The sequence below is a fragment of the Zosterops lateralis genome (assembly GCF_965231275.1).
Source record: "Zosterops lateralis genome assembly, chromosome: Z".
In the NCBI taxonomy this organism is placed as follows: domain Eukaryota; kingdom Metazoa; phylum Chordata; class Aves; order Passeriformes; family Zosteropidae; genus Zosterops; species Zosterops lateralis.
Window position 1 is genome coordinate 1400484 of NC_139800.1, and position 26324 is coordinate 1426807.

At 40.5% G+C, this 26324-nt stretch overlaps 2 protein-coding genes across 3 annotated transcripts in view; both read left to right on the forward strand.

Moving 5' to 3' along the window:
* Positions 1-3640, forward strand: part of LOC310922401 (UPF0729 protein C18orf32 homolog) — an 85416-nt gene extending 81776 nt beyond the window's left edge. Inside the window, exon 5 of the transcript XR_014592418.1 lies at positions 3629-3640. The gene's annotated coding sequence lies outside the window, so the exon portion shown is untranslated. The remainder of the gene's footprint in view (positions 1-3628) is intronic.
* Positions 1-26324, forward strand: part of DYM (dymeclin) — a 212691-nt gene that overhangs the window by 72108 nt on the left and 114259 nt on the right. For both annotated transcript variants that reach the window (XM_083882932.1, XM_083882931.1), the window contains 5 exons: positions 5170-5352; positions 8826-9004; positions 15907-16032; positions 23448-23561; positions 24833-24927. In XM_083882932.1, the coding sequence (XP_083739058.1) occupies positions 5170-5352; positions 8826-9004; positions 15907-16032; positions 23448-23561; positions 24833-24927 (697 nt within the window). The remainder of the gene's footprint in view (positions 1-5169; positions 5353-8825; positions 9005-15906; positions 16033-23447; positions 23562-24832; positions 24928-26324) is intronic.

Below are 26324 nucleotides of genomic sequence, written 5' to 3' on the forward strand. Positions count from 1 at the left end.
GGTCTGAGATGTCGAAGATGTGCTTTGTAAAGTATAAAATGCCCCTGATACAGCAGTTGCTTCACTGATCCCTGTTCATGATTCCATGGACCTCTTTTTCCTCTCCCATTCATTATCACATAACATCCCCGTGGCAACTTGAGAAATTGCTTGCATGGAAAAGTAATCGTAGGAAAGTATTTATGTATTTTTAGCTTTCTTCTAACACAATGTAGCAGCTGGAAACAAGGACAAGAGCCAGCACAACGTGAACTGCCAGCTCTCCATGGGCCACCAGAAAGTGTTCATCAGACCACAGTGTGAGAACTATTGAATTGACTTAAGAAATGTGACACACATAATAAGCGTTAAAAAAACAACACTCAAGTTCCCAGTGCTGCTGCTTGACTGTAATAAGAATTAAACAATAATTGTAATGTTTTTTAATAATACGTTATTTACTGGTTTTGGTGGAGGAGCTACATGATGGTACCAATTAGATGCAATGAAAATCACTTTTGCTTTAATTCTTCATCATCTCTATTTAGTGATGTGTTAGATGCCTTTGCAACATTGGACAATCTTCTGGATGCTAAAAGTTTCAGAAATAGGAAAGCAGAATGTGGAGCTAGGACTTGGATGTATTACTAACCATAAGTTAGATCTGTTCTGTTTTGGGCTTTTTTCGTTGTGGTTGAGTTTTCTTTCTGATATTTAACACTGGCTTTGCCAACTTCTGTAGCCTCATCTATTTGTGTTCTTTCCATTTTTGCAACAAGGGAGCAGGATTGTTGTTTTGGAAATGTCAAAACGACAAGAGGGGGAGATCAAGAGACCTTTTGAAGATCTTCATGTCTACTAAAACTCTTATTTTATCCTATTTAGTCTCAAAGGCAGCCTAGGGCAGCACCTCCAGTTGGTAGCCTCAGCAAAATACTTTCAAAAATAATAAAAATCTCATTAGGAGAATGCTAAATATGTTTGAGAGGATGTGGGTTATGTGATGGGGAATGAGGGAAGGATCTGCCCTCTTACCAAGCTCCAGTGAGGAGAGACAGGACTCAAAAAGGCTTTGCCAGTATTAATTGCAATTTAATGCCTATATTTAAATGCAGTGAAGGATGTTCAAAGGAAAGGTTGAAGTTCAGTGATTACTTTAATTGAATTTTGGAGCTACTATTAGATTAGAAAAAACCCAAACAATACTAATTTCCTAGAAAGAAACTTGGAAATAAGTAACTCCAATTTCCTCATCATTAATTTAATGCTCTGTCCAGCGGGAGAAGTCAGAGAGTTTGTCTTCTGAGCCTTGACACTGAAGGTTGAAAAGTGAATAATACATTTTGCCGAAGAATTACAACTAGTTTAATAACTAATCCAGGAGAGCTCAAAAATCAATTATAGCTCACAGTCGATTGATCTGCTGACTTAAAATAGTGGTGGACAGTGTTAGGAGTTGATGACTGTAAGTTGTGATGCTTTATATGAATATAGTGAGTTTTTAGAGTACCTTCTGCACTCTTGGTTACAAAATGTCTTTGGAGTCAAACTCTTAAAATTCTTCTTATTCTTGTGAAACTATAAATAAGTAAGATTAAACTTTTTCAGAGTAGGTACAAACATGAACCTTATTTGTATCTCATTGTGTAACAGAGACCAGGCATTAGGCTGAGATTTCTGCAGAGTTGTGTTTACATCAAACAGTCAGGTGAAAGAAAGTTCTATTTTGATGACTGCATCATAACTTCAGTTTGCCATTAAGTGTTGTTTCACAGACTGTCAAACTAGATTAAAGTCCTGGGCTTGTTTTCATGGCTGTAAACTGTGTTTCCAGCCATCTTACACAAAAATCTCAGCCTTCTGTGTTGCAAAATAACATACTTTGCTCTTATGACCTGCTTTTCTTGTTTTGCCTTACATAGAGTTGTATGAACAGGGGAAAAAAATCTGTCATGGCTAGTTTGGTGGAAGAGAAGGGCAAAAATGAATCTGTTAATTGGTTTTAGAGGTAAGAGCAGTCAGTTCCTTATTAAAGTATTTGAGTATTTCCCAGAAATAATTGGCAGAATCTTGCAGTTCTCCAACTGACACAACTTGTAGCAATGTGGCTCCATGTGGGACTGAGTCAAGAAAGAAAGTTCTGTCAGTGAATCTCAGAGCTGGTCAGGCTGGAAGGGACATCTGACCCACCTGACCCATCCCAGGGCACAGGATTGTGTCCAGAGGGCTCTGGAGTATCCCTGGTGAGGGACACTCCACCCCTCCCTGGTCTCTGTTCCGGCAGAAATTGTGTCCCCTGTGCAGGGGGAATTCCTGAGCTCAGTCCCTGCCCATTCCTGTGGTGCCACAGCTGGGCCTGGAGCAGAGCCTGGCCCTGCTCTGACCCTCTCTGCTCACAGGGAGACCCAGGGACACACAGGGACACCCAGGGCTGAGGGTCAACTCCTCTCGAGGTGGAGCAGCCCCAGTTCCCTCATCCTTTCCTGGGCAGGGAGATGCTCCAGCCTTTCAGTGTATGTGTCACTCTCCACTGGACACACACCAGGAGCTCCATCTATATGTTGAAGCATTTAGGCAAATTTCTCTTCACGCCTGTAATGATGCCAGGCAGAACCAGTACTGTTGCAGCCATCTGTGGCTATCCTGTTGGTTTAACAGGAGTTTTCATGGAATCATGGATTCCTAGGATAATTTGAGTTGGAAGGGATTTCAAAGTTCATCTCGTTCAGACCCCTGCCATGGGTGGGGACACCTTCCACTATCCCAAGCTGCTCCAAGCCCTGTCCAATCTGGCCTTCATACCTTTTAAACCTAGAATTTTCTTCCTTTTATTCTGTTGTTTGTTTTTTTTTTTTTTTTCCCTGTGATGTTCTGAAGAAGCAGAATCTGAAATATTATGCTGTCCACACTTGAGCAGTGTCTGTTCTTCTATGTTTTCTGTTAGCTTCAGGTCTGAAAAGAATACAGTAAGGAAAGCTTTTAAGGGAGCACAGCATAGGTTACTTTGTTTTTCATGTTAAATAAGTTAAATATGGTCTTGTAATTGTGAAATATACATAAATATAAAATTAGGTTTAACAAAGTAAAATTTTAGCTATTGTGAACATACTGTTACATACAACTAGAAACTTCCTCTCCCTCTGTGCTCCCAGGGTCTTTACCTATTTAGCATTTTAATCGGATGTTTATGATCAGAAATAATATTTTCCTTTAAAATGTTTTTACCATGAGTGTGTTGGAAGCATCAGCGAATACTTAGCACCTGATGTGACAGTGCCCTTGCAACTGAGAGGAATGTTATGAACCTGTTACATGGGATTGGTTTTCTGGAGGACTTGGCAACACACGAGGGAACTTCAGGAGGTTACTTGGGTCACATATTAATGTGCAGGTTTCTCTTGGACATAGTGACTTTCTTCTCCCTCCTGGTGGAAGATTCAGATTAATCACTGATGTTTTGGCCATGTCCCTCTTTTCCTAACTATTGAGGAAAGGCATAGTAATGACAGATGGCAGCCACAGAAGGATGGGGTGGTAGAAAATTAAAAACAAGAACTACACTAAAGTTTAAGAATGGAAATTTTATGAATTTTAGTTTATTTAACGTGTGATGATGAATGTACAGTTGTTTCAGGGTTTTTTACAATAGTTTCTTTGCACGTTACCTCTGGTTAACTCATGTGAGCTTAAAAACTTCATGGCCAGCATCACTGATTCTGATAAAAACAGTGGATGAAAAACATGGTGAGAAAGGGTTATTAATGTAACATGAAATTTTTGCTAAGAGTGCTGCAGTTATAGTACTTATTACAAGAAATCTCTCAAGCTGCTTAACACTGAGTGGCATTAGTCCCCTTGCCCATGACATGGCAGTAATTGCCCTGCAATTGTCCTAATGAGGGAGCATTGGTTTGTTACATAATCAGACTCTATAATTATATTTGAAGAAAAATACTCACTGGATGACTTGAAATTTTGAAGGGCTAAGAATACTTGAAATTCTTTCACTTGGTTATACTTTAATGTTTTGCATTCAAATGGCTTACAGGTTTTTATCGTTTACACCTTGAATATTGCAGACTAGAAGACTGAAAACTAAACTCTCTTAATTTTTCTGTTTTCTTTAAGAAGCTGTGTTGTGATTAATTTTTGATTTAGGCATTAATTAAAAGAGGAGATAAGGATTTACCTTTTTTTAAGTAGAACTCACTATATTTTTTCCTATATAACTCAAAGCTTTGACCTGTTAAATGAATAATTTGATGAAATGCTTAGTCTCTGCCATAAAATTTCAAGATACACGCAAAAAAATTAACTGCTAGGCAGGCATTTGGGGATGAATCTAATACTGTGTGATTAGGAGGGGCTGCTTCTTATCCCCTTGGAATGAATGTATCAAGAGCCCAGATGTGATAAACATAGAGGTTTTGTCCTTTCCTCTGACTTTGTACTCCAATAATGCTGAGTCTGCAGCATCTCTGTTTCAGTTTTGTTGCTTTTCTTAGTTTTTTTTCAGTGCTGTAATACAGTCCCATGAGCAGTGGTAAGGGTGTAAGGAGGACTAATGGACTTGCTGGAGAGGGATGAGGGGAGGCCTTTAATCTTCCTCTCTGATTCTCCTTCTCCTCTAATCAGGAGGGCATGTAGCTGGTCGTCTGGTTTCACCAACACTGCTGTAATTAGGAACAGGAATTTCAGATGCAGTAGTTTAGTATTGGAGTTAATTCTATTTAGTGCTGTAAGAGTGAAAATGGCTCTGCATTTGAGGGGCCCAATCATCAAAGTTTAACCACTCTGATGATGAGTTTTTTCAAGCAGCCTTTGGGGACATTACGTTGGCTTTATACATTCGGCCTTACAACTGGAGCTGTGCATGCACAACGTACAATTGTGGAATCACAGAATGGTTTGGCTGGAAGGACCTTAAAGACCATTCAGTTCCAACCTTCTGCCAAGGGCAGGGACACCTTCCAGTATCCCAGGTTGCTCCAAGCCCCTTCCAGCCTGGCTTTGGACACTTCCAGGGATCCAGGGGCAGCCACAGCTGCTCTGGGTACCCTGTGCCAGAGCCCCACCACTATCACAGGGAAGGATTTCATTCCAATATCTAGTCTAAACCTACTCTCTAAAACAGCCTTGTGTATTAAAATATGATCAAGCCTGTTCGTTGTTTTTTTTTTCTCTTTGCAGCTGGCCTGTGGACAGTGTTCACCCTGGGCGGGGTGGGCAGCAAGGCATCGGCGCAGCTGGAGCAGTGCTCCCCTCTGGCCAGCCAGAGCCTGCTGCTGCTGCTGGTCCTGGCCAACCTGACTGATGCTCCAGACACCCCAAACCCCTACAGACAAGCCATCATGTCCTTCAAGAACACACAAGGTTTGTGTCTGTCCTTACTTCTCAACCTCAACTAAGGAAGTGCAGTTTTAAGATGCTGTGAGTGCTTAGAGGTTCTCTTTCCAAGATTTGTTGTCCTTCCAGAACACCCATGGAAGAGCAGTAATAACACTTTTTTGTCTGGGAATTTTGAGGGGAGTTCCTCAGCTGATGTAACTTAATGGTGGGGACAGAGGGAAGGGGATACTTTATCCTTCTGACTTGAGAAGTACTAGAAAGCTTCATAATCCTGATCCAGTTTCCTTCCTGGGCTAGAAATTCTTGAAGGTTTCTACTAGCCTTGATCATTCTGTGACTCTGTAATTTCATAAAATATGCATAAAAACTAACCTATAAGTAGATTGGTTATCCAAGAGTCTGCAGGAGTCCCCTAAAAATTTGTAGCACTTTTTGTCCTGGAGTCATGGTCCTCAGAGAAAAGGTAAAAAATTAAATTGCTACCTGGGTTGGCTGACTGTATTCTTGTATTTCAAATGTAAGAAAAAATGTTTAACATGAACACTTCTATGAGTTTTGGATGATTGTGAGGTTTCAGGGTGGTGTTGGTGCTTGTGTGGATTTTGAGGAGGCAGGTTCCAGTCTATGTGTCAGTAAGTGCAGGTGCCACGTGGCATTGACTCTCAGAGGGTCTTGTTTGGGACATGGGAATGCCCCAACACGGCTTGTCCTGTCTAGATAGCTCAGTACCCAGCCTGTGCCTTTCATGGAATCACAGGATCATTTAGCTTGGAAAAGCCCTCCAAGTCCAACCAATCCTCAGCACTGCCAGTGCCACCCCTACCCCATGTCCCCAGGTGCCACATCCGCACGGCTCTTAAATCCCTGCAGGATGGGAATGCCACCATTTTCCATGTGTACTTTATCCATACTTTAATCTCTGAGTCTGAGCCATGTGGTTTTACCTTTCATTGGCTTTCTGCAGGTTGGCACGGGGCTCAGGAGCTGTGTGACAACCTGTGAAGCCACAGTAATACCCTGAGTTATGCCCTTTCTTCTGGGGAGCTTTTGTATTCCTTTATCCATTAAGTTTTAACCAGGTTGAGGTCTAAATTAATTCACCATTACCTAGGAAAATTTATTGGGTAGTGAAGGTGGAGGATTGTTCTCGTAAGAGGAATTCTGAGTCCTAACATGCTTCTTTGATTTATTGGGTACCATTTACAGGTGGTTGAGATCAAACTGCTGATAAAGTTTTTGTTTTGTCCTGTCTTTAAACTGCAAGCTTTCTTTAGTGTTCCATTTTGGTTGACTTTGTTTCATGCTGTCACTAGGCAGTAATGTATTTCAGTGAAGCATATTATACGTATATAATTATAAAATTTTGAAAGAACTTATTCGTGTCAAATGTAGCATGAAAAGCTGTATTTTCTCTACGTGTGTATGTTGATAGAATGACTTATTGTTTCCCAGAAACTTGTTCCCACTAGCAATACTCATAATTGAGCTAAAATTTGATTTCTGTGAACATTCTAAGGCTCTTCTAAGAGGAAAGTAATGTGAAAAAAAGAGGCCGGTTGCTGTCATAATATATACTATAAAAGGAAAATTGGCATTTTTGTTAAAATAATTTCTATAATTTAATTGGGACAAAACTAGAAGAATTCAGGATAGAGGTTTTTTTGTACATGGTCTAGAATAGTTTAATTTTTCTGTTGATCAGTTTAATGTTCTGCAGAACAAAACAGGATATGCTGGTGTTGCTGGTAAGTTTCTTTAATTCTGTTTATATTTTTATTTTACTGGACTTTTTAGTATCCTTTAATAAAACTGATAGTGAAATGCTATAAATCCCACTGGCACAACTTAAACATCCACAGAAGTGAAGCTGCAAAGCCAAGGGGAGCTTCTCAGCTAATGTCCTGTGGCACCAAGGACTGAATTATTCTGATTTTGCCATCTACATCCAGGTTTTCCCTCCTGAAGGGAAATTCCTGCCCAGAGCAGGAAGATTTTAAACCAGTTGTTCTATGGTCATGGTCAGTAGTTGAGGAAGGCCAGGCTGGAGTCTCTCCTGTGCCCACGGGTGTGTGGTTATTGGACAGGCAGGGTTTCCATCTCCATGTGGTTCCCACCTCCTGCAGGCAGGAGTCCTGTCTGCTCCAGGGCCTCCTGCTGCCTCCAGCTCAATGGCTGGAGCTGTCCCCCCTTGCCCTGGCCAGGAGGAGTGGTGGCTCCCCGGCACGCTGTCTGCTGGGCCCCACAAAACCAGTGGCAGCCAGGGCTCCTGCAGGGCTCCTGCAGCAATTCCAAGCATTTTTCCATCCAAAGTGGGTGGAAATGTTGTTCAAAATACGTGACGACTGCCATGCTCTTCTGTGCTGAAAGCCACTTAGAAAACTTCAATAAGAATACAGGCTTAAAATCATAGAACCACAGTGTGGTTTGGGTTGGAAGGGACCTTCAAGATCACCCAGTTTCAACTCTCCTGCCATGGGCATGGACACTTTCCACTATCCCGGATTGCTCCAAGCCCTATCCAGCCTGGCCTTGGACTCTGCCAGGGATGGGGCAGTCACAGGTGCTCTGGGCGACTTGAGCCAGGGCCTCATCACCCTCACAGGGAAGAATTTCTTCCTGATCTGTCATCTAAATACATTCTCTTTCTGTTTAAAACCCTTCCCCCTTGTCCTATGGCTATTTGCCTGTGTAAAAATTCTTCCACTCTCCATCTTCTTCAAAAGCTCCCTGGATGTACTAGTCTTTTCTGTTTCCACAGGGAATTTCTAGACCTTAGAGATCTGTGCAGATGGACATTTTTATTGAAGCTTGTAAAGGTTCTGTGAACAGAAATCTGTTTTATTTTCGCTTCCAGCCCTGGCACAGGGCATATTGTGATTATGAACATACTGCTGTTACTTTCAGAGATGTCAGACAATGTGATGTGATGTTTTACATCACTTAACCCACTAAATTCCCCACCACACACCTCTAAAGTCCTGACACCTGTGTTTCACTGAGATATCACAGTAATCTTGACCTCTGCACACATCCACCCTTCATGCCAGGGAAGGGATGGATGGGAGATACTCTGCCTTAATGCCAGAGAACTAAAACTGTAAGTTTGATGTGCAGGGTTTGGAAGTTAATTGTTGATATATTGATTCTGGAGAAGATCTGGCTGCCCCCCTTCCAGCAGGTCCTGGGATCACATTCCTTATTAACAGGGAAAGCCATATGGAGGGACAAAATTGTTTTATGAAAACAGGTGAATGTTTTGTGCAGGTACCGGGATCCTACTTAAGCTCATATGGGAGGACAACCTCAGCTTTTTGGCACAACCAAAGCTTTATGAAACTGTTATGTTTCATGACTATTGGTGATAAGAGTCATGGGTGATTTTTGTTTCCTCCTTTCTGTGGTGTATTAAATATTTCCCCCAGAGATTTTATACAATTAACAAATAACTGAATGATAAATGTATTTTTTTAAGATTTCCTTTTGTTTCCTTTTTTCAGATAACACTGCTTTCTCGTCATCAAATCCGCACGCTTTCCAGATCAACTTTAACAGTTTATACACAGCTTTATGTGAGCAGCAGAAATCTGATCAAGCCACACTCCTCTTGTACATGCTTCTGCATCAGAACAGCAATGTGCGGACCTACGTGTTGGCACGGACAGACATAGAAAATCTGGTGAGTCCTGCTCTGCCTCCTTTGTTCTCATCACCAGGGACTGGCCCTTGTTGGGAAAGATTAATCAGGGAAACCTTATAAATATGATTGCTTAGCAAAAGATTCTGAAAATATGAAACCTGTAATCGAAATAGAAATGGAAGCTGGCTTTGAGTTGTAGGATACTGAGTCTTAGTTACTATAGAACCTAAAGACAACAGCCTGGCCAGCTGAAGGAGAATCCCTTTTGATTGAAGAATATCTTTCTGCTGGCTGAGGGATCCAAAGGTCAATGTAGCAAAACAGAAAAGTCTAAAGAGTAGTTTCTAGAGTTTAAAATATAACCCATGGTAATGTAGTAGTTCTTACAGGCTGTATGGAGATTCTATAGGGTTTTGTGTCTTGTATTGGTTGGTCACTGTAAATTAGAATATTCATCACAAAAGGAGATATAATGGATTGTAACGAGGACCTCGCACTCTTCCCTCTCTCTCTCTGGATCTCGCTCTCCTTTCCCTGCTCTCACCTCTGCTCTCTTCCCCCTGCACTCTGACCCCTGTCACCTTGCTCCCTCGCTCCCCTCTTCTTAGCCACACCCTCTTGCTCTCTCTTGTTCTCTCTCTGGGACTTCCCTTCAGCCCAGGCTGGTGTCTGAAGGCAAGGCCCTTTCCACCCATGACCCTTGCAATAAAACCACATACTCTAGAATATCTCAGGTTTGCAGAGAACCTTGTCCCTGTAAGTCACGGATGCTTCTACAGGCCCTGCAGCCTTGGGTGTCACCAGCTGACAGTGGCCTCTCTTCTGCAGTGGGAGCAGTAGGTTCTGGATCACTCATTCAACCAGTTCTTGCTCTCTTACTCGTTTTTGTTATGTAATCTCTGGAGTGTGGGGCTAAATTTGTCACTGCAGTCACTGGTAAAGCTACGAGACCATCTTGGATTCCTCCTTTCTCTGTGGAACTGTTATGATCTGGGTCAAACCTGACCACTTCTGATCAGGGTGTACAGAAACTGGTAGCAGATACCATTCCATTCATTGTTTTATTTTTCTCTTTTGGATATTCAGGCCAAAAAGTTGTACAAGCCTCCTCTGTGCTTTCAGGAGTAACAGTTAACAAAATGAGCTATAACTGGACTAACATGCCAGATGTCTTACAGGGTTGACCTAAGACTGAAACTCCTCAAGGAGCAGCTCACAGATTTTATAGAAATACAACTGTAATGCCTTTTTAGCCGCTTAAATAGGATTGTGGTTAATGGCCAATATAACAGACACCTGGTATGGTTTTTGTAGGTTATAAATTAGCTTATGCTCCCCACTTTAGTAATGTCACAAACCACTTCAACAAATCTTACTTATTAAAAAGCATTCCTTTAATAAGATAATGGCTGTCTGGGGGAATTGGTAACAGAATAGAGGACCCTTTCCATTTTAATATTTGAAATCTTGCCAGGTAATTAGATCCCTTGCCTGTTTGATGGCAGATATGGAGCGAGTTTGGTTCCAGTCCAAGTTCTAGCAGATGTATTGCTAAAATCGGAGTTGATAGACGCCACTGTTGGCAAACTGGGGTGAGATGGTTGATGCTGAATTGATTCAAGCCTGAACTCCTGTGTCCACTGCAGATTATGTAGGCAAGGGCTGAGTCATTTTGCATGAATTCTGTGAACAAATGGTCGTGTGTAATTTTTGGGGCTGCTAGTGTGTGATATGACAAGTTAAGAGCTGCTAACCATAACAATTTGCGATATCTTTAGAATCATGGAATAGAATCCCAGAATGGTTTGGGTTGGAAGGGACCTTAAAGCCCATCTTGCTCCAACCCCTGCATGTGCAGGGATGCCTTCCACTATCTCAGGTTGCTCTAGACAAGTAAATATTAGGTGTGTTTTATAATTAGGGTGTCTGGTACACTGTAAAGCTTCCCGAAAAACAGTGTGGTGCATCTGTCAAAACAAGACAAGATGCAGGTACTCAGAGTCTCAGCAGCCTAGGATATTTTCATATATTATCACCTAAAAAAAATAGTCAGAAAATCCCAGAAATTATCAGCAACTTTAAACACTTCATGGGAAAAACTGAAAAAATTCAGAAAAGCATCACTGAAAAGTCAACAGTATGTTTTTGTATGTGTTTTGATTTCTTTTTCAATACCAACATTTGAAAATGCTCTTACTTTGCTCTTCATGCCGCTGCTTTGTGATCTCTACTGACAAATTACTGACATCTTTGTCCAATCCTCTTGTTTTTATTGGGCCAGTAGATAAGGATAAGCAGCAACTAATTGAGAAGAGCAGTTTTAAGTGCTCAGTAAGGCAGGTTGAGGCAGACCCAAAAAGAATTGGGAGGGCTACTGGACAAAGAAATCATGATCTTCTAGCTACAGTCCAGCGGTGAAAAAGTTCAGTCTTAGACTTGAAAATGAAATCAAAGGACTTGAGTACTTGAGCTGGCTGTCCTTCCCTGTATGGCAAGAGTGATGCTGATACACTGTGAACTTATTCTGGTGTTGTACTTCCAGACTTCATAAAATATTGAAAAATGGAACAGTGTTGAGAAACATCGGAGGTTTTTTGCTTTAAAATTAACAGTAACACTGTGAGGGGCCTAAGAAGCTAACTCTGTCTGGTCAGAGAAAAGCTGGGGGAGCATAAGGGTGTGCATGTGCCTTCAGAAAGGGGAATCCTTGAAAAAACAGGAATCTCTGCTTGCAGAGAGGGGTGGTAAGAACTAAAGCCTGGAGGCTGATTCCCACCATCCGGAGATGCAGGAGAAAACCAGCAAGGTCATTAATTCAGAGTCAAAATGATCTTTGAAAGAGGGTGGAGGACTTCTTGGAGGCATGTGGTGTAAATCAGTGGCCTCTTTGTGCAGAGGCAGTTGGATGAGTGAGGGATAGGGTTTATAGGTGCTGTGTGAGAGATCACGTCCACAGGCAGCTCAGAGCTCATCCTAAACTTTAGGGGGTTTTGCAGGTTGTTCCTGTTTCACTGCACTCAGTGCATCCCATATGGTGTGTTTTCCCCTGTTTTAATTTGTCTCCCTTTCCGTGCCCAGGAAGCATCACCAGAAGGTGCTCTGTAACATTTCATAAGGATTTTTGAAATGTGTCTCTGCTCTTTTTCAACTTCAGTTTAACTTGTAAATTAAAACAGTTTGTTTTTTCTTAGCTGGTATAGCAGATACTGTCTCAGCTCACTTCCTCATTTGTATGAATCTCCCTCTGCCAGTTATAGCTAAATACCTTCACCTTCTGTTGGGCTTCATGGTTTAATATTAATAAAGAACCTTTTTTTTGCTTTTACTATAATTCTGCTTGGCAAAATGAATAGGGTCTTTGTGTGTCCTTCATGACTTCATTTTAAAAAATAACTGCATTAAATATCTGATGCTAGAGATTCTTCTGTTAGAGAAGTTTACATCTAATATTTGGCTGTTCTTCTCAAAGTGCTTGCAGGGATCCTCCAGAAAGTGGTGGGACAGGTGAAATAGAGGGCAGTTAGCACATTTTTTGATAAGCATAGTGTTGTGGTCTGTGGATGGGTGACTGTTGAGGCTTCTTCTGTTTGAAAGAGCAATAAGCACCAGGTTTGCAAGTAAATATACCAATGAGATTTCTGTGTGTAAGAAATGAGCTATTCGATGTGTTTGCTTTGGCTGCTGAGCTGAGATTTTGTTTCTGCTCACCATGATTGGAATGGAATAACATACATGATGTTGTATTTATATCAGCTGATGGTGCAGCAGTATTTTTTTCTTGTAGTATAAACTCATCTTAAGCAGGTTGCTGCTCGTATTTTGTTGATTACTAAAGACAATGTGTTTTTAAACTTTGCCAGGGAAACCAACTCTGGACTGGATATAGCACCTGCAATTTTCACTGTCTCTTTTTACCTGCCACTTGTTTCGGGGATTAAAAGTAACTTTTTAATGATGGCTGTTTTGTGCCAGTTAAAAGCTGCTCGTGAGAGAGGGAGGTTAGTAGAGGTGGTGTGATGGCTGTGAGGAAAGGGTCAGCAATACAAAATAAGTGGTGGCTGTCTTCTCAATATAGGGTAGGATAAAACCATTGTGTAAGAAGATACAAGGTATAAAAGTATGTATAAATAAATGTATGTATGCAGCATAGAGGTGTAGAAATGTATTTTGGTTGAAAGTCTAGATAAATTTTAATATAACTAAAATAGTAACTGAGAGGAATCTTCTCTTGTGGAAGAATCTGTCTCTTCCAGAATCCTCCTCAGACTCCTCCCAGGTGTCTCCTGCAGTTTCCACCTTTATCTGAGACACCTGAGGTCCCAGGCGGCAGCCTTGGACTCCTTCAGAGAAGTTACTTGAGATGTTTTTGCTCTTTACATAGCAGATCTTGCTTCCAAGATTCACTTGAGACTTCTTCCAGGCATCTCCCAGGGTTCTTTGAATTCTTCTAGAGACCTGAGATCCAGGTTTCAGCCCCAGAGTTCTCCAAGGAAATACCTAAAAGTCTTCCTCTTTTGAAGAAAACTGGCTCCTCCAGGCTCCACCCAAGACTCCTCCCAGGCATCTCCAATTTTACATTTTCGTATGATTGGAGTCTTAATTGAATCTTATATTGCAACTTTTTTATAGAAGTGGTGACTTGTTAACTAGTTTTTGCTTTGAGAACTGTAACACTTGTCCTAAAGGTGTGTGTGCACCTCAGCTGTCAATATACCAAGGAAAGGAGTGTTGTAAGGAGGAAGGATTAAGGAAAGTGTACAGATTAATTCTGTTCCATCCGGAAATGGCACATTAGAGAGAATTAAGTTGCCATTTTTCTCCCTGAGTTTTGTCCAGTTGTGTAGACGGTGCACAGCCTGAAAGAGGAGTGAAGAGGGAAATGTGCCAAAGGAATGGAGTTTCAGGAGCAGCAGAGGTTTGTTTGGGACAGGAGGACTGATTGCCATGATCTGGAGTGCCAGGCTACTCCTCAGTAGCAAGAATGGAGCTTTAGTAACAGCACTTTCACATATTGGCTTGTAGGGGAATGGCTGCAATGTCTCAATATGTATTTTTAAATGTAGTTTGTAGCAACACACTTGTAGGACTTGGAGCACTTGAGGATATGAGTGGACTTTTTCAGTTACAATTAGTATTAATGTGCATAGACAGAGGAGATATTTTGGGCTGCTCTGAAGAAATGTGTTTTGCCAGAGTGGTTTGTATGGTTTAACACAACCAGACTGAATCACAATTATCTTTAAAGGTCCCTTGCAACCCAAACCATTCTGTGCTTCCATCTGGGATCTGTCTAGAGAACTAAGAAGTTGTTCCAATGGTTACCTTCAGCAAGCCTTTTGTTGTTCTCCCTGCAAAGCCCAGTTTTAAATGCAATTCTTCATTAGTTTTATGTTGCCTCCAGCTCTGTCCAGCTTATTATAATAACTCTTGGCCGTGGAAATGACAGAGTTTTTACAGTGCAAAGCAGCATGCAAGTGTTGGAAACAATTTGAATGGTGGACTAAAGCAGTGATGTTTGTCTCTCTTTCTCCCCATCCAAGGAAAAGAACAAATTTTTTTTGCCTCCATACTAATTAGAAGTTTTAGGGAAAACCTGGTCTTTACTCAAGGCTGACATTCAGAAAACACAAAGATGGTGCTCTAGTTTTCACTGGGGAGAGAGGTTTCTGAAGGATACTTTTAAATGGCAAGGGAAGGATGTTTGCAACATGTAATTTTTAAAAATATTTTTATTTTAATATTTATTTAATAGTAATAAAAATATTGCTGTAAGTATATTCTCCCTCTGTTTCTGTTGTCATTTTGTCTTGACCCTGACCAAAGCATGTGTCAAAAGTTTTTGTGGCCTGCAGAATTTAGATCAATCTAATTTCATTCTAATAGAAACTGGTTTAGTATGTCCCAACTGTTTCAAGGATGGTTGATTGTAAGAGAACATTTTGGTAACTTCAGAGGCTTGTGAAGCACTGGTGTCCTGGCTGCTCACCAGAATAGATTTCACATGATTCATCCAGCTGCATTTGGCCTGTTTTGAAAAACAGCAAGTTTTTAGGTGTCTAGAAGCTTCTTGGAACTGAGGGCTTTCTCCAGTTCCTTTTTCCAGGGCTTTTTGTGATTTCGGCCTATTTCTGCAGCCCAGGGAAGCCACGTTGTACAAGGCAGTAGAAAGCTAATTTTCATTTGGTAGAGAGACAGCGTTTGCATCTGGATTAACTTTAGACTAGCATTCAGGTATGCTTGCTGTTGCAATGAAATCTCATTTTCGTTATTATTGCAAGGCTTTGGCTTAAGCTGTTCCTGGTGGAAATGTTGCAAGACCTTGGGCTGAACTCTGATCATAATGATCAGTCAGTTCTCTTTGGCTGCATATTATCTAAAATTGGAAAAACAGGCCTCTTCTAGTCTTAACCCAACTCAAACTGGGTTTTTTTTCTGGTATTATCTTCACACACCAAAATGGGATTTAACTGTCATGTCTCAAAATGCCTCTGTTCACCTCAGCTTCGATATGCTTGGCTAGGTTTGATGAGAAAAGGCTTTTCAGGGCAGACTTGTGGTAGCACAGATGGGTAGACACAACTGTTTTCCTGCTTGGACTGGTGAAAACCTTTAACAATTCTCTTTTCCCCATAGTGTAGAGAAGAGGGAGCATTTGGAGATTATTGTAACTGGTATGGCTGGGAATCTCATTTATTAGGGATTGAAATTCCGTTTCTAACCACAAGAAAGCACTTGTTTAGGCTCTCTTGTGAGATAAAATGAAGCAGATGGAAGGTGTTTGGACACTCTATGTCACTGCTCAGGGGTGGTTGTTTCGAGAGAGAGGAATTGCTATGAATTGTCCAGGGCAGGGCAATACCTTGGACCTTTAGAGCCTCCTCTGTTTAGTGTCTGAGGTATCTGAAGACTAAACTAATACATACATTTTTCTTTCCCTAAAGGTTCTGCCAATTCTTGAAATTCTGTATCACGTTGAAGAGAGGAATTCACACCACGTTTACATGGCCCTTATCATTTTGCTGATCCTTACTGAGGATGATGGCTTCAACCGATCCATTCATGAAGTGGTGAGTTGGTGTTTTGGAAAATAATCCTTCAGCTCTAAAAATAATCTAAATGTTTACTTCTAAGAAGTTACACTGGCAAATCCGTTCCCTCAGCAGAGGCTCTATGAGCTCATCAAAATTTGATGGCATATACATCTTCCTTTTGTAAGAAGAAGGAACCTGAAGACTGATTTCAAAACTTTTCCCAAGTGAAATGAACAAACACACTCCCTCCTGCAGAGAAACTGCTGCAAATATCTCTTTTTCTATCTTGTTTGGTGTTCCCTGTTACAAATTAGCCTAGTAATAGCTGGGCAGGCTGCCTCAGAGGTGCTGAATGTTTGCCATGGAAGTGCAGGGCCTAGAAGAGAGGAAAAAAAAAAACAGGAAACGTTTTTTATGTCTCTTAAAAAACTTTGCTTAACTAGTTTGATGCAGCCTTTAGCTGGAGTTGTGTTTTCCATGCTAAATGTTACTTCCTTACTTGGCACTTCCTTTTCTGTCTCTCTGTTAGATTAATTTCTATTTTATGTTGTCCGTATAACAGGATCCAAATTTTTACTAGCTTTGATGAACCTTGACCATCTGTGCAGGAGAATACCTTGGACAATTATGTCTTAGTTTCCCAGCTTCTAAAACTACGATACTACATGAGATATTTGCACTGATTTAATTTAATTTTTTTTGACTGGGACACAGAAATTCTCTTTTGGGGAAATTGTTGTCTTTGTGAATTATTATCTTTGTGAAATTATTGAAATGCAAAATGCTGAAAGCAAGTTTCAAGGCTCCTGAACAGAACTCTCTCCCAGGTGAATTTCCAGCCTGTTTTGGAGGGAGCTGGCACTTTTTCTCAGTGCCAAGCAGTAGAGACTTACATTATTTTTTCTCTGAAATTTCAGATTATTTAGTATAGCTCTGTGTGTAGAAAGCAGGAAGAGATGATTTAAATGCAGTTTCCTGGGAATACCTTTTTGGAAGCAGCTTTGAGGAGCACCTATAATAAAGATGCAGATGACTGAAATACTTTCTTGAAGCTTTTTCCTGCCTTCAGCTCTGTGTGCCTTGAACCTGTCCATGTGCACCAGACTTGTACATATGTGATGTGTATTTTTGGGTTCCATGTCACTGAGCCATTTATCCTCTCCCATAAATTGGGCTTGTTGAGAGTTGGAATTCAGCAGACAAGGTGTCATTCCTGCCTCAGTCTCTTCCCCTATCACTCTTCATTCATTTTAGAGGCTTTACAGACGGTTTTTCAATAAATTCCTTACTGGGTGAGTAAAAGTGGAAGACTTCCCTAAAACTCCTTAATGAGGATCCAGCTGTGGAATGAAAACGTAAATCAAGTTTCCTTGTCTGGTTTATCCTGCCTTTCAGCTAACCCTGCCAACAGAGTTGTAGTGTTTGCTTGCAGTGTGGATATTGGTTTACTACTTCTATCTTAATAAAAACACAAACCCCACCTTGTACCTTTTACCCTGCACTGATCTTTTTTTCAGTTGTGCCTTTGCTTCTCCAATTTTCTTCACAACTTTTTTTGATTTCACTTCGGATGGTCACTAACTGCTTCTTTCTTTTCCTCTATGGTTGCATTTTCCTGCTCCACAGTACCTGGTTCCATTTGTTGATAGTGCTGTGTGGCCAGAGTTTTGCTGGATTTGGTTCTTAATGGGATAATGAGAAGTGGCCATGAGGTGCAGGAGCCTTCATGCCTGTCTGTTTGAGCTTCTCCTACACATTCCTACAGATCCCAAGGAGAGAAATAAGTGTAAGGGAAAAAAAAATTTCAAAGTCATACTTACAAATCCATTCCCCTCACCCAGGTCTTTACATTAATTAAATAAATGTTTTCAGGTATGAATGAGCACGTTACTGTTCAATAACTCTAGTATTAAGTACAAAATTAGTCTCATACTTTCTTAAATATTGACTCCACATCTCCTAAAGCTTGAGAGAGTATTACAGGTCTGCAAAATGATGGGAGTCAGAAAATCTATGTAGGCCTTTGTGAAGAATGTAAGCATGTAGCATCAGTTTCATAAACCTCATGCACGCAAAGACATACCAAAATTTTAGCAGTTACAGCAGAATTATTTTTTTGCTCCATCACTTGGGTAAAAGATGAAGAAAAGAAGATGTGCTGTATTTTAGATCAACTTGTTTTTCTCTCTGTTGTGTATCCTGTGTACTGTTCTTATAAGAACCATGACTGTACAGTTCATTTATGTGCTATTTTCCTTTGTGGCATTTAACCCACATTTATTTATTGATTTTTAGGATTAATTTTAGTGAGCAATGTTTCATAAATCTGGTATTTATACCAACTGGTAAGGAGCTCAGGAAACCACAGAAACTCTTTTTGACTGCTGTAGGATGCTGAAGCATTTTTTATTTAAAATTAATGTGGTCTTAACTGCCTGGAAAATATAATCAAAATCATAGGTCCTGTTCCTGCAATTGGTTTAATGCAGTTGGGTCACTGTAACCACACAGAACTCAATTTCTTTCACTAATAATAACAATAATTATAATAGCAGAGTAAACAAGTAAATGTAAGAATTCCCAGGAGGGGCAAGTATTGGTGATCTTTTGTCTCTGATTTATGAAATTCTAAATGAAATTACATCAGACATCAAAATAACATGATACAATATTTTATGTAGCAGTAACCTTATTGTGCTACTGTAGCACTTTATGCTCTAGTAAATGGTGATAGACTCTAAATCATGATTTAACTGTGTTTATTTTTAGTGTGTTAAAAAATATCTCACCAGCAAAATTGTGGGAAACTGAGAATCTCACTGCTTGGTATATGTAGAACTGAACTACTGCTCTTTGCATCTGCAGTTTGTGCTCCCTGAATTGGAACTATCTGAGAGCCTGGTATTCAAAAGAATGATTAATCAAAACGTTTTAATTTCTTTTAAAATTATTCTTGCAAGACCATCCCAGGACTAAACTTTTTCTTTTTTTTTTTTTTCCCTTTTATAATGTTAACTGCAAACTAGTGAAATTGGTCAGTGGGGGCACTGGTTCTAGGTAGATGATTTTGCAATTGGAGATATTTTCATCCTTCATGCCTTTGAAACCCAAAATAGATGGTGGTGGTTGCTGTTGTTGTTTTTGAAATAGCCATTCCACTGCCCACCAGCCCAGGTTGCTTTTCTCAGTGTGGAGGAGAGGTAACAGGTTCTGGCATGTAACTTTATAACTGTGAATTTATCTATTTTTTTAAAAAGTAGTGTACTACATGAAGGAATAGTTATCTCAGTAACTGTCATTTTTCCCAGGCTGGTGTTTTCAGAGTTCCAGGGAGAACCACTGAAGGTTTCTGGGGTGAGACCGGAGCATTGACATGTCTTTGTCCATGCTCACAGCTGTCAACGTGTTACTTAATGAGCCCTGGTAACTTCATGTTTTGCATTAAGAATCTGAAATTTGGCAGGTGGCCTTTGTGCCAGGGCTCTGCTGCTGATAATATGACTAAATGTGACCAAATTATCAGTCTCTGGGCACAGGGAGCAGTCTGTTTCCATCTGCGCAGCAGAGACGTAGCCGGAGGTGGCCTGACGTCTGTGGAAACTGAATATTCTCATTTTGCTGCTCCCAGAGCCATCTGGGCTGTGTGCATCCTCCCCTGCCCAGGGATCATGTTATCAGCTGAGATAGGCAGGGACGAGCTGCAGCTTGTGCAAGTGCAGCTCCCAGTTCCCATGGGACAGGACTGTGCCCCCCAGGATGTTTCTGCTGCTGCTTGGCAGGGCTTGGAACCACACAGGGCTGTTTGGCTGGAAAAGCCCTGCAAAGCCATTGAGTCCAACCTTTCCCCCTGCACTGCCAAGGCCACCCTTGTCCCCAAGTGCCACATCCACAAGTTGAAGAAAATGTGTAGGAATGGGAGCTCTGATGTTCAGGAGTTGGGAGAAATTTGAAATAGGCTGGGACTGGCTGTACATGGAACATGGAATGGTGCTGTAGAGGAAAGGGACAAGAGTTAAAGAAGAAGTAGGTAAGATTTTGGGATGCTGAGAAGAGAAATGAGTAAAGAGGCATGATAGGAACAAAGTGACAAAAAGCTGAGGAAGGTGAAGTCAGGCTTCTTTCCCATGAGAGGCTGGGATGGGCAGAGTAGGACAAAGGAGAGTGGCTTCAGCCTGACAGAAGGCAGGGTTAGATGGGATATTGGGAAGAAATTCTTCCCTGTGAAGATGGTGAACCCCTGGCACAGGTTCCCCAGAGCAGCTGTGGCTGCCCCATCCCTGGAATTGTCCATAGAGAGGTTGGATGGGGCTTGGATCACCCTGGGACGGTGGAAGATGGGTTGAACTTTAAAGTCCTTCTAAGACAAATGATTCCCTGGGTGGGGGGAGTGGAAGCAGGTAAAAGAGCAGAGAAGGAATGGGAGTGTGGGAGGGTGAGGAGGTGGGAATAAGCTACAAGGAGGGAAAACAGGAAGGATGATGGCTTCTGTATAGAACAAAGATCCATGGGTGGATGAGAAAGATGTGTCTGGAGATGTTGGAGGGCTCAAGGTGCTACTTGAGACTACTTTACTTGTCCCAGTCCCATTCCCCTTGTCCCAGTCCCATTCCTCTTGTCCCACTGGGACACCCTATGGGAGGGAGCACATGATGGAATCTGCTCTCAGTTCGAGCATAGAGTGAATCATGAACTTCCACTTTGGTCAGTGAAGTGCAGGGATGTGCCCCACAAAATAGCACCAAAGAAGGTGGGAGGAAACGTGGGGATTGTTTTATTTGTGGGAGGAGGTTGCTTTGCTATTTCACTCATAAATCAGAGACTACAAAAAGTAACTTATTAGAAATTTAATCAGTTAAGCTGATGGTTTTTTGGCCAGGATAAGTGTATTTTGTCTAAGAGGCAAAAAAATAAAAAACTAACCCAAACTCTTGGGTATCGTTTCAGAGCAAATTGAGTGAAATTATTTATTTTCAATAATCATCAGGAAATATCTCCCTTTATGTACTATTGGTTTCAATTTACGTTGTGTGTCATGTCAAAACATAGTATTTTATACTATCCATATTCATAGCTGTATTTTGTTTTTTTAAAGTCTGTTAAATTTTCAATAAGCATTTAAAAGTCAGGAAATGAAACGTGCAACCACAACTTATCCCTGCTATATTTATGTATTACTGGGAGTAACCATTATTTAATGATCATATACTGTATTCTTCAAATAACAATATTTTTTTCTTCTGGGAGGTTCCAGTGCTGAGCTTGAGATATTTGAGCTTGAGATATTTGTTAAAGTGGTTAATTTATTTCTTTATATAAAATCTTCTCTTGAGAACAGGTATATTCACGTAGTCGTAAATCAGCTGTTATTAAGAAATTACAATTAAGTCAACCAGGATGGATGTCTACACTTATTTTAGCATTTTGCATTTGTGAAGTAACCCATGAACTTGCTGTATCTTACCATATGTTTATGCTTAGCAGCCTTGGGATGATCAAGTTCTCCACTAGCACAGTATCTTCTTGCAGTGAAATTTGTACGTGTGATTCATTAATTACTTACAACTAACAGCTTTTGAAATTTTCAGTTGCCTTTTTTTGGGAAAATATGTGCGGATTTTTCTTTGTCTTTCAGACATTTCCTGTTAATCATCCACGTTGTTCATCCCAACTAGTTGTCCTTGTTTACTGAAACTCCTTGGATGACTTGTTTTCATTTATACCATCATCACTTTGTCTTAAAATAGTATTAGTGACTTGTTATAACCAGAAATTATATTGGTTTCCTTATCCACTCATCGCCTGCTATTTGTGGAAACCTTTCTTGTAGTGATTTCATGTTTCCTACTCATTCCCCAGCCTTGACCATTCTCCCCTTAAATACCTCCCAAGTCTTTCCATCTTCCACTTGTTCTGGTTCTTTGATCCTTTTAGCAAAAGGTGTTTACCATCAACCATGACATCTCAGCCTGTACCTGGGGATGTTTTCTCACCTTTGCCATGAAATACTGTTTTTCCCACCTATAGGTTACAGTCACTGGCTTCATTTTAGCTTTCTTGTGGGAAATAGGAATGTGCTGACAAAAGAGTCAGGTACTGTCCAGCATGTGATAACGGAGATGCTTTTAAGAAATTATTTTAAAATTTATTTCAAGGATCTGAATTTTTATTTTGTCTCTTCATATATAATAAAAAAAAATATATTTATATCTCAAACATTATCAGCTTACCAATTAACAAGAATCATAATAAAGATCCTATTTCAAATGTTTCTTGTACTGTAAAAGCGTTTCCAGAGGTAAAGACTCATAGAATGGTTTGGGTTGGAAGAGACCTCAAGGTTCATCTTGGGGTTCCACCCCATGCCATGGAAAGGGACATTTATCCCAGGCTGCTCCAAGCCCCATCCAGCCTGGCCTTGGACACTGCCAGGGATCCAGGGGCAGCCACAGCTGCTCTGGGCACCCTGTGCCAGGGCCTCCCCACCCTCACAGCCACCAATTCCTGCCCCACATCCCATCTGGCCCTGCCCTCTGGCCCTGGGAAGCCACTGCCTGTGTCCTGTCTCTCCAGTCCCTCTGCAGTTCTCCTGCAGTCTCTCTTCTCTCCCTGAAGTTACACAGAGTGATAGCTTGGTGTGCAGTTGTCCTTGTTAAATGTATTTATGTTTTGACCGAGAATAACCCTGAATTTATAGAGGATCTTTTCCATGTTTTTAGGACAGTTCCTGTTGAGTCATTTTTACCAGTCCTTCAAGGCAGGGTGTTGGGTACACGTGTTTCCTCCTTGTAGGTTGGCTGACTACAAGGAAAGAGTGGATTGATTCTCCTTCTGCAATGAACTTGGAAATGGTGGTTAATTTCACCCACCCTGAGAGTGGAGGGGCAGTGAAAGATACAATGCTCTTAATCTGGCTGATGACTTTCTCTAAGTATTATGGGCTCCAGTGTGGAGCCAACACACTGTTGATCTGCCCCTAACCTTCAGTGTATGGGCTCTTGCCCATCAGTCAGAGCTCCTGTGTGCTGCCTCTTGCTCAGCCAGTGATGAGGGAAAATGGCAAGGCATTGGCAGAATTATTCAGGTGTCTTGTGTGTAAATGGAGAGTTTATAAAATGTAAAGGGTAAGATCAAAATAAGTATATGAGTGTGGTGGCACAGGGCATAGAAATTAGTGAACTGCCAACTGTAATTATCTTTCTACACTTTGGTGTGTTTCCATATGACTTAAAGTTGATGAGATCTGCTAGGTGATAATGCTGTAGAGGTCTGACTTTTTTTTTTTTTAATTTTGTTTTAATTATGCTTTGGAGTACAAAAATTAAATCACGTTTGAGACTGGAAACTAATTTTCATGTCTTAAGGAATGTGAGATTCCAGACAGCTTCCTATGTTCTTGTTCAGACTGAGGTGCTGAAGAGCCTTGTTCTTTTATTTTTTTTTTTCTTTTGCAGATACTGAAAAACATCACTTGGTATGCTGAGCGTGTCCTAACAGAGATCTCACTTGGGAGTCTTCTGATACTGGTGGTGATAAGAACCATCCAGTACAACATGACACGGACAAGGGTAAGAGTTACGTGGAGCCTTTGTGAATTCCTGACCTCAGCAGCTTGAATTCAGTTTCAAACAGGCGGTGGGATTTTATTAATTCTGTTGCAACCAGTTGGCATCTGGTTTTGCAGGAGGGAAGAAAAAAGATCAGCTGTTTTAACTAAGTGTTTGTGAACTTGTAACACAATTTCTGTGTTGTCTCCCAGTTCAGTGATATGGTTCTCTAAAGACCTTCATTTGGGTATCAAGCTCATCTTCAGCTGAGAAGAAGGAGTTCCTTAGTTTCATGAGAAGAAATGCTTCCTTACAGACTGCTTGTCTCTGAATGATTTAAAAATGGGAAATTCAGGTCTATTTACTGTTAGTTGTTTTAGGAAGTACAGCAGGGACTGGGCCAGAAGACTTTTTGAGCTCTGGCAAAGAAAAACTGCTTTAACTTCAGAGCCTAATAGCCTAGATTGATTTTGTGCATTTTTCAAGGATTTGTTTTTTACCTTTTTTGCAAATATGAACATAGTATCATTCATTTCTGAATATTTTCAACAATTAAAGGCACAGAGATTTTACATTAAATATTAAATGTATTTTAAACTGGAAAAATTAAGGATTTTACTTCTATGATAAAAAGAATTGGAAGAACAAGAACAAATTTGGCATGTATTTGTAGTATTTAGAATCTGTTACGTAAATGAGTATTTCAGACTTGAATAGGGAAATTAATCCCTTTTGGATTGGATAAGTGGACAAGTTTCATTCTGTGAGAACCCTTGACTTTGAAAGGGCCATCAGAAAAATGCTTATCTGGTCAAATGGTTTCAGGGATGCTGAAATGAGGACCAGTGCTCTGGAGTGTGATACGGTTGGAGTTGTAGGATATATGGAATGGTGTGAAAGAGTCAATAAGGAGATGAGTTATGAAGTAGAAAGTTTTAGGATAAGGCTACAAGATGGAGAGAGAGGAAGGTAGAGAGGAGGAAAATGTCTCTGTATATGTAACGGCTGTGATGCAATTGTAAATAAACATTGAAAGACAAATACAAACATGTCTATACATGCATGCATGTATAGACTCTGAAATCTGTATAGAATCACTTTTATAAGCCTTATATTTTAAGAAAACATGTTCAAACATCGCCAAGTATATACACTTTGCATTTCTGCCTGCGCTTTTAAAACAAAAAACATTACTCAGCCTTTTGAGTGATTCCTGCAAGAGGTGTCAGTGCGTGTCCAATGAATAGTTTGATGTGTTTGGTTTTTTTTATCTTTCCTCTTCTTTCTGGCAGGACAAATACCTTCATACAAATTGTCTGGCAGCCTTAGCAAATATGTCGGCGCAGTTCCGCTCACTCCACCAGTATGCTGCTCAGAGGATCATCAGGTAAATGTAAAGACTCTGTTGGAAAACCATCTTTGCTGAAACTCAGGAGTAGAGAGACTTGAATTTTGAATGCTTTATTAGTACAGAAACGTTAATTTTATATGCATTAGTAGATACCAATGAACTAAACAACATAAGTGATAACTGAGTAACTAAACAATCCCAGAATAATAAATCTTACTTGTTCTGTATTTGAACCTGCTCTGAATGGACTGAAAAAATACTAGTTTCTCTGTCTGAGAAACTTCTGCCTTTTGATCCTCTTAACAGAACAGCTTAATAGCTGCCTTCAAAACAGAAGGTTTTCAGGGATTTGTGTGAATTATAAATTCAGTCATATATTCAGTCATTATAAAAATGCACTGAGTGGTGGGTCTCAAGTACTATACAGCATGGATTTTCAGCTTATTTCTTCCTGCAGCTTTGGCAAAAGGTCTATTTTTTTAAATCAGACATAATTAAATGATCATTTTGTGACAATATCCTGCATATATGGGCAATAAAGCCTAGATCTGTGCTTTTCAAATGGTAAAATTTGTTATCCCATATAGAAGTCAATAGTCAGTATCTGCTCTAGTTCTAAAACAAGGCCATAACTTTGAAGAGGCAGATATTGAAGGTGGTCCTTCCTATTGTGTTTCTGTGCTGCAGAGCACATTGTAAAGGCAGGTAACCCTGTGCCAGGCATCCTTCCCATCTTGGCAGCCAGCCTTGCTCCACGCTCCAAGGGAAACTGGGAAGGTCCTCTTTAATGTGATCCGGAATAAATTGTTACAGGGCCTGTCAGGTACAGACTGCGTGCCAAAAATAATAATTGTGTACCTGTACACTTTGTCAAGGACTGGGTTAACATGACATACAGCTTGTTCTTGAGGATTTAATTCTCTCCGAGACACTTCTCCTTTGAAAATGGTTGGTGGTAAAAGTAGGACAGGTTACCAGAATGAATGCATTGTGTTAGTGCCTTTCACCTGCCTGATACTTGCCCTCTTTTCATACCCTTGGCAGAAGTAAAGAGGGTTCAGAGTTTGAAATGGAGCTATTTTCCCCTTACTTGCCACAGACATTGTCTTGAATATTTGCTGTGCTCATTTTTCAAATCATAGACATGAAGTCTGAGTTTTTGAAGCATTTGAAATGAATGTTCTGAAATGAGCTCCTGGTGCAGTGTGAGCTACATGTCTCTGACTCTCAAAAACTTGGTCTGGTTCTTACTGTGATACTTCATTTGCTGCTTCAGAGTTTGTTCTTAGAATCCTGGGTCCTGATTTTGTTCTATTTTATCCTACATCTTTCTGCAGCCCAAAGTACCATGTGTTCTTCTGGTGATATTTGGGACAGGAAGCAGTTATCTGGCTAGTCTCAAGACCCAAGAATTTCTCTTTTCACTCATTTCA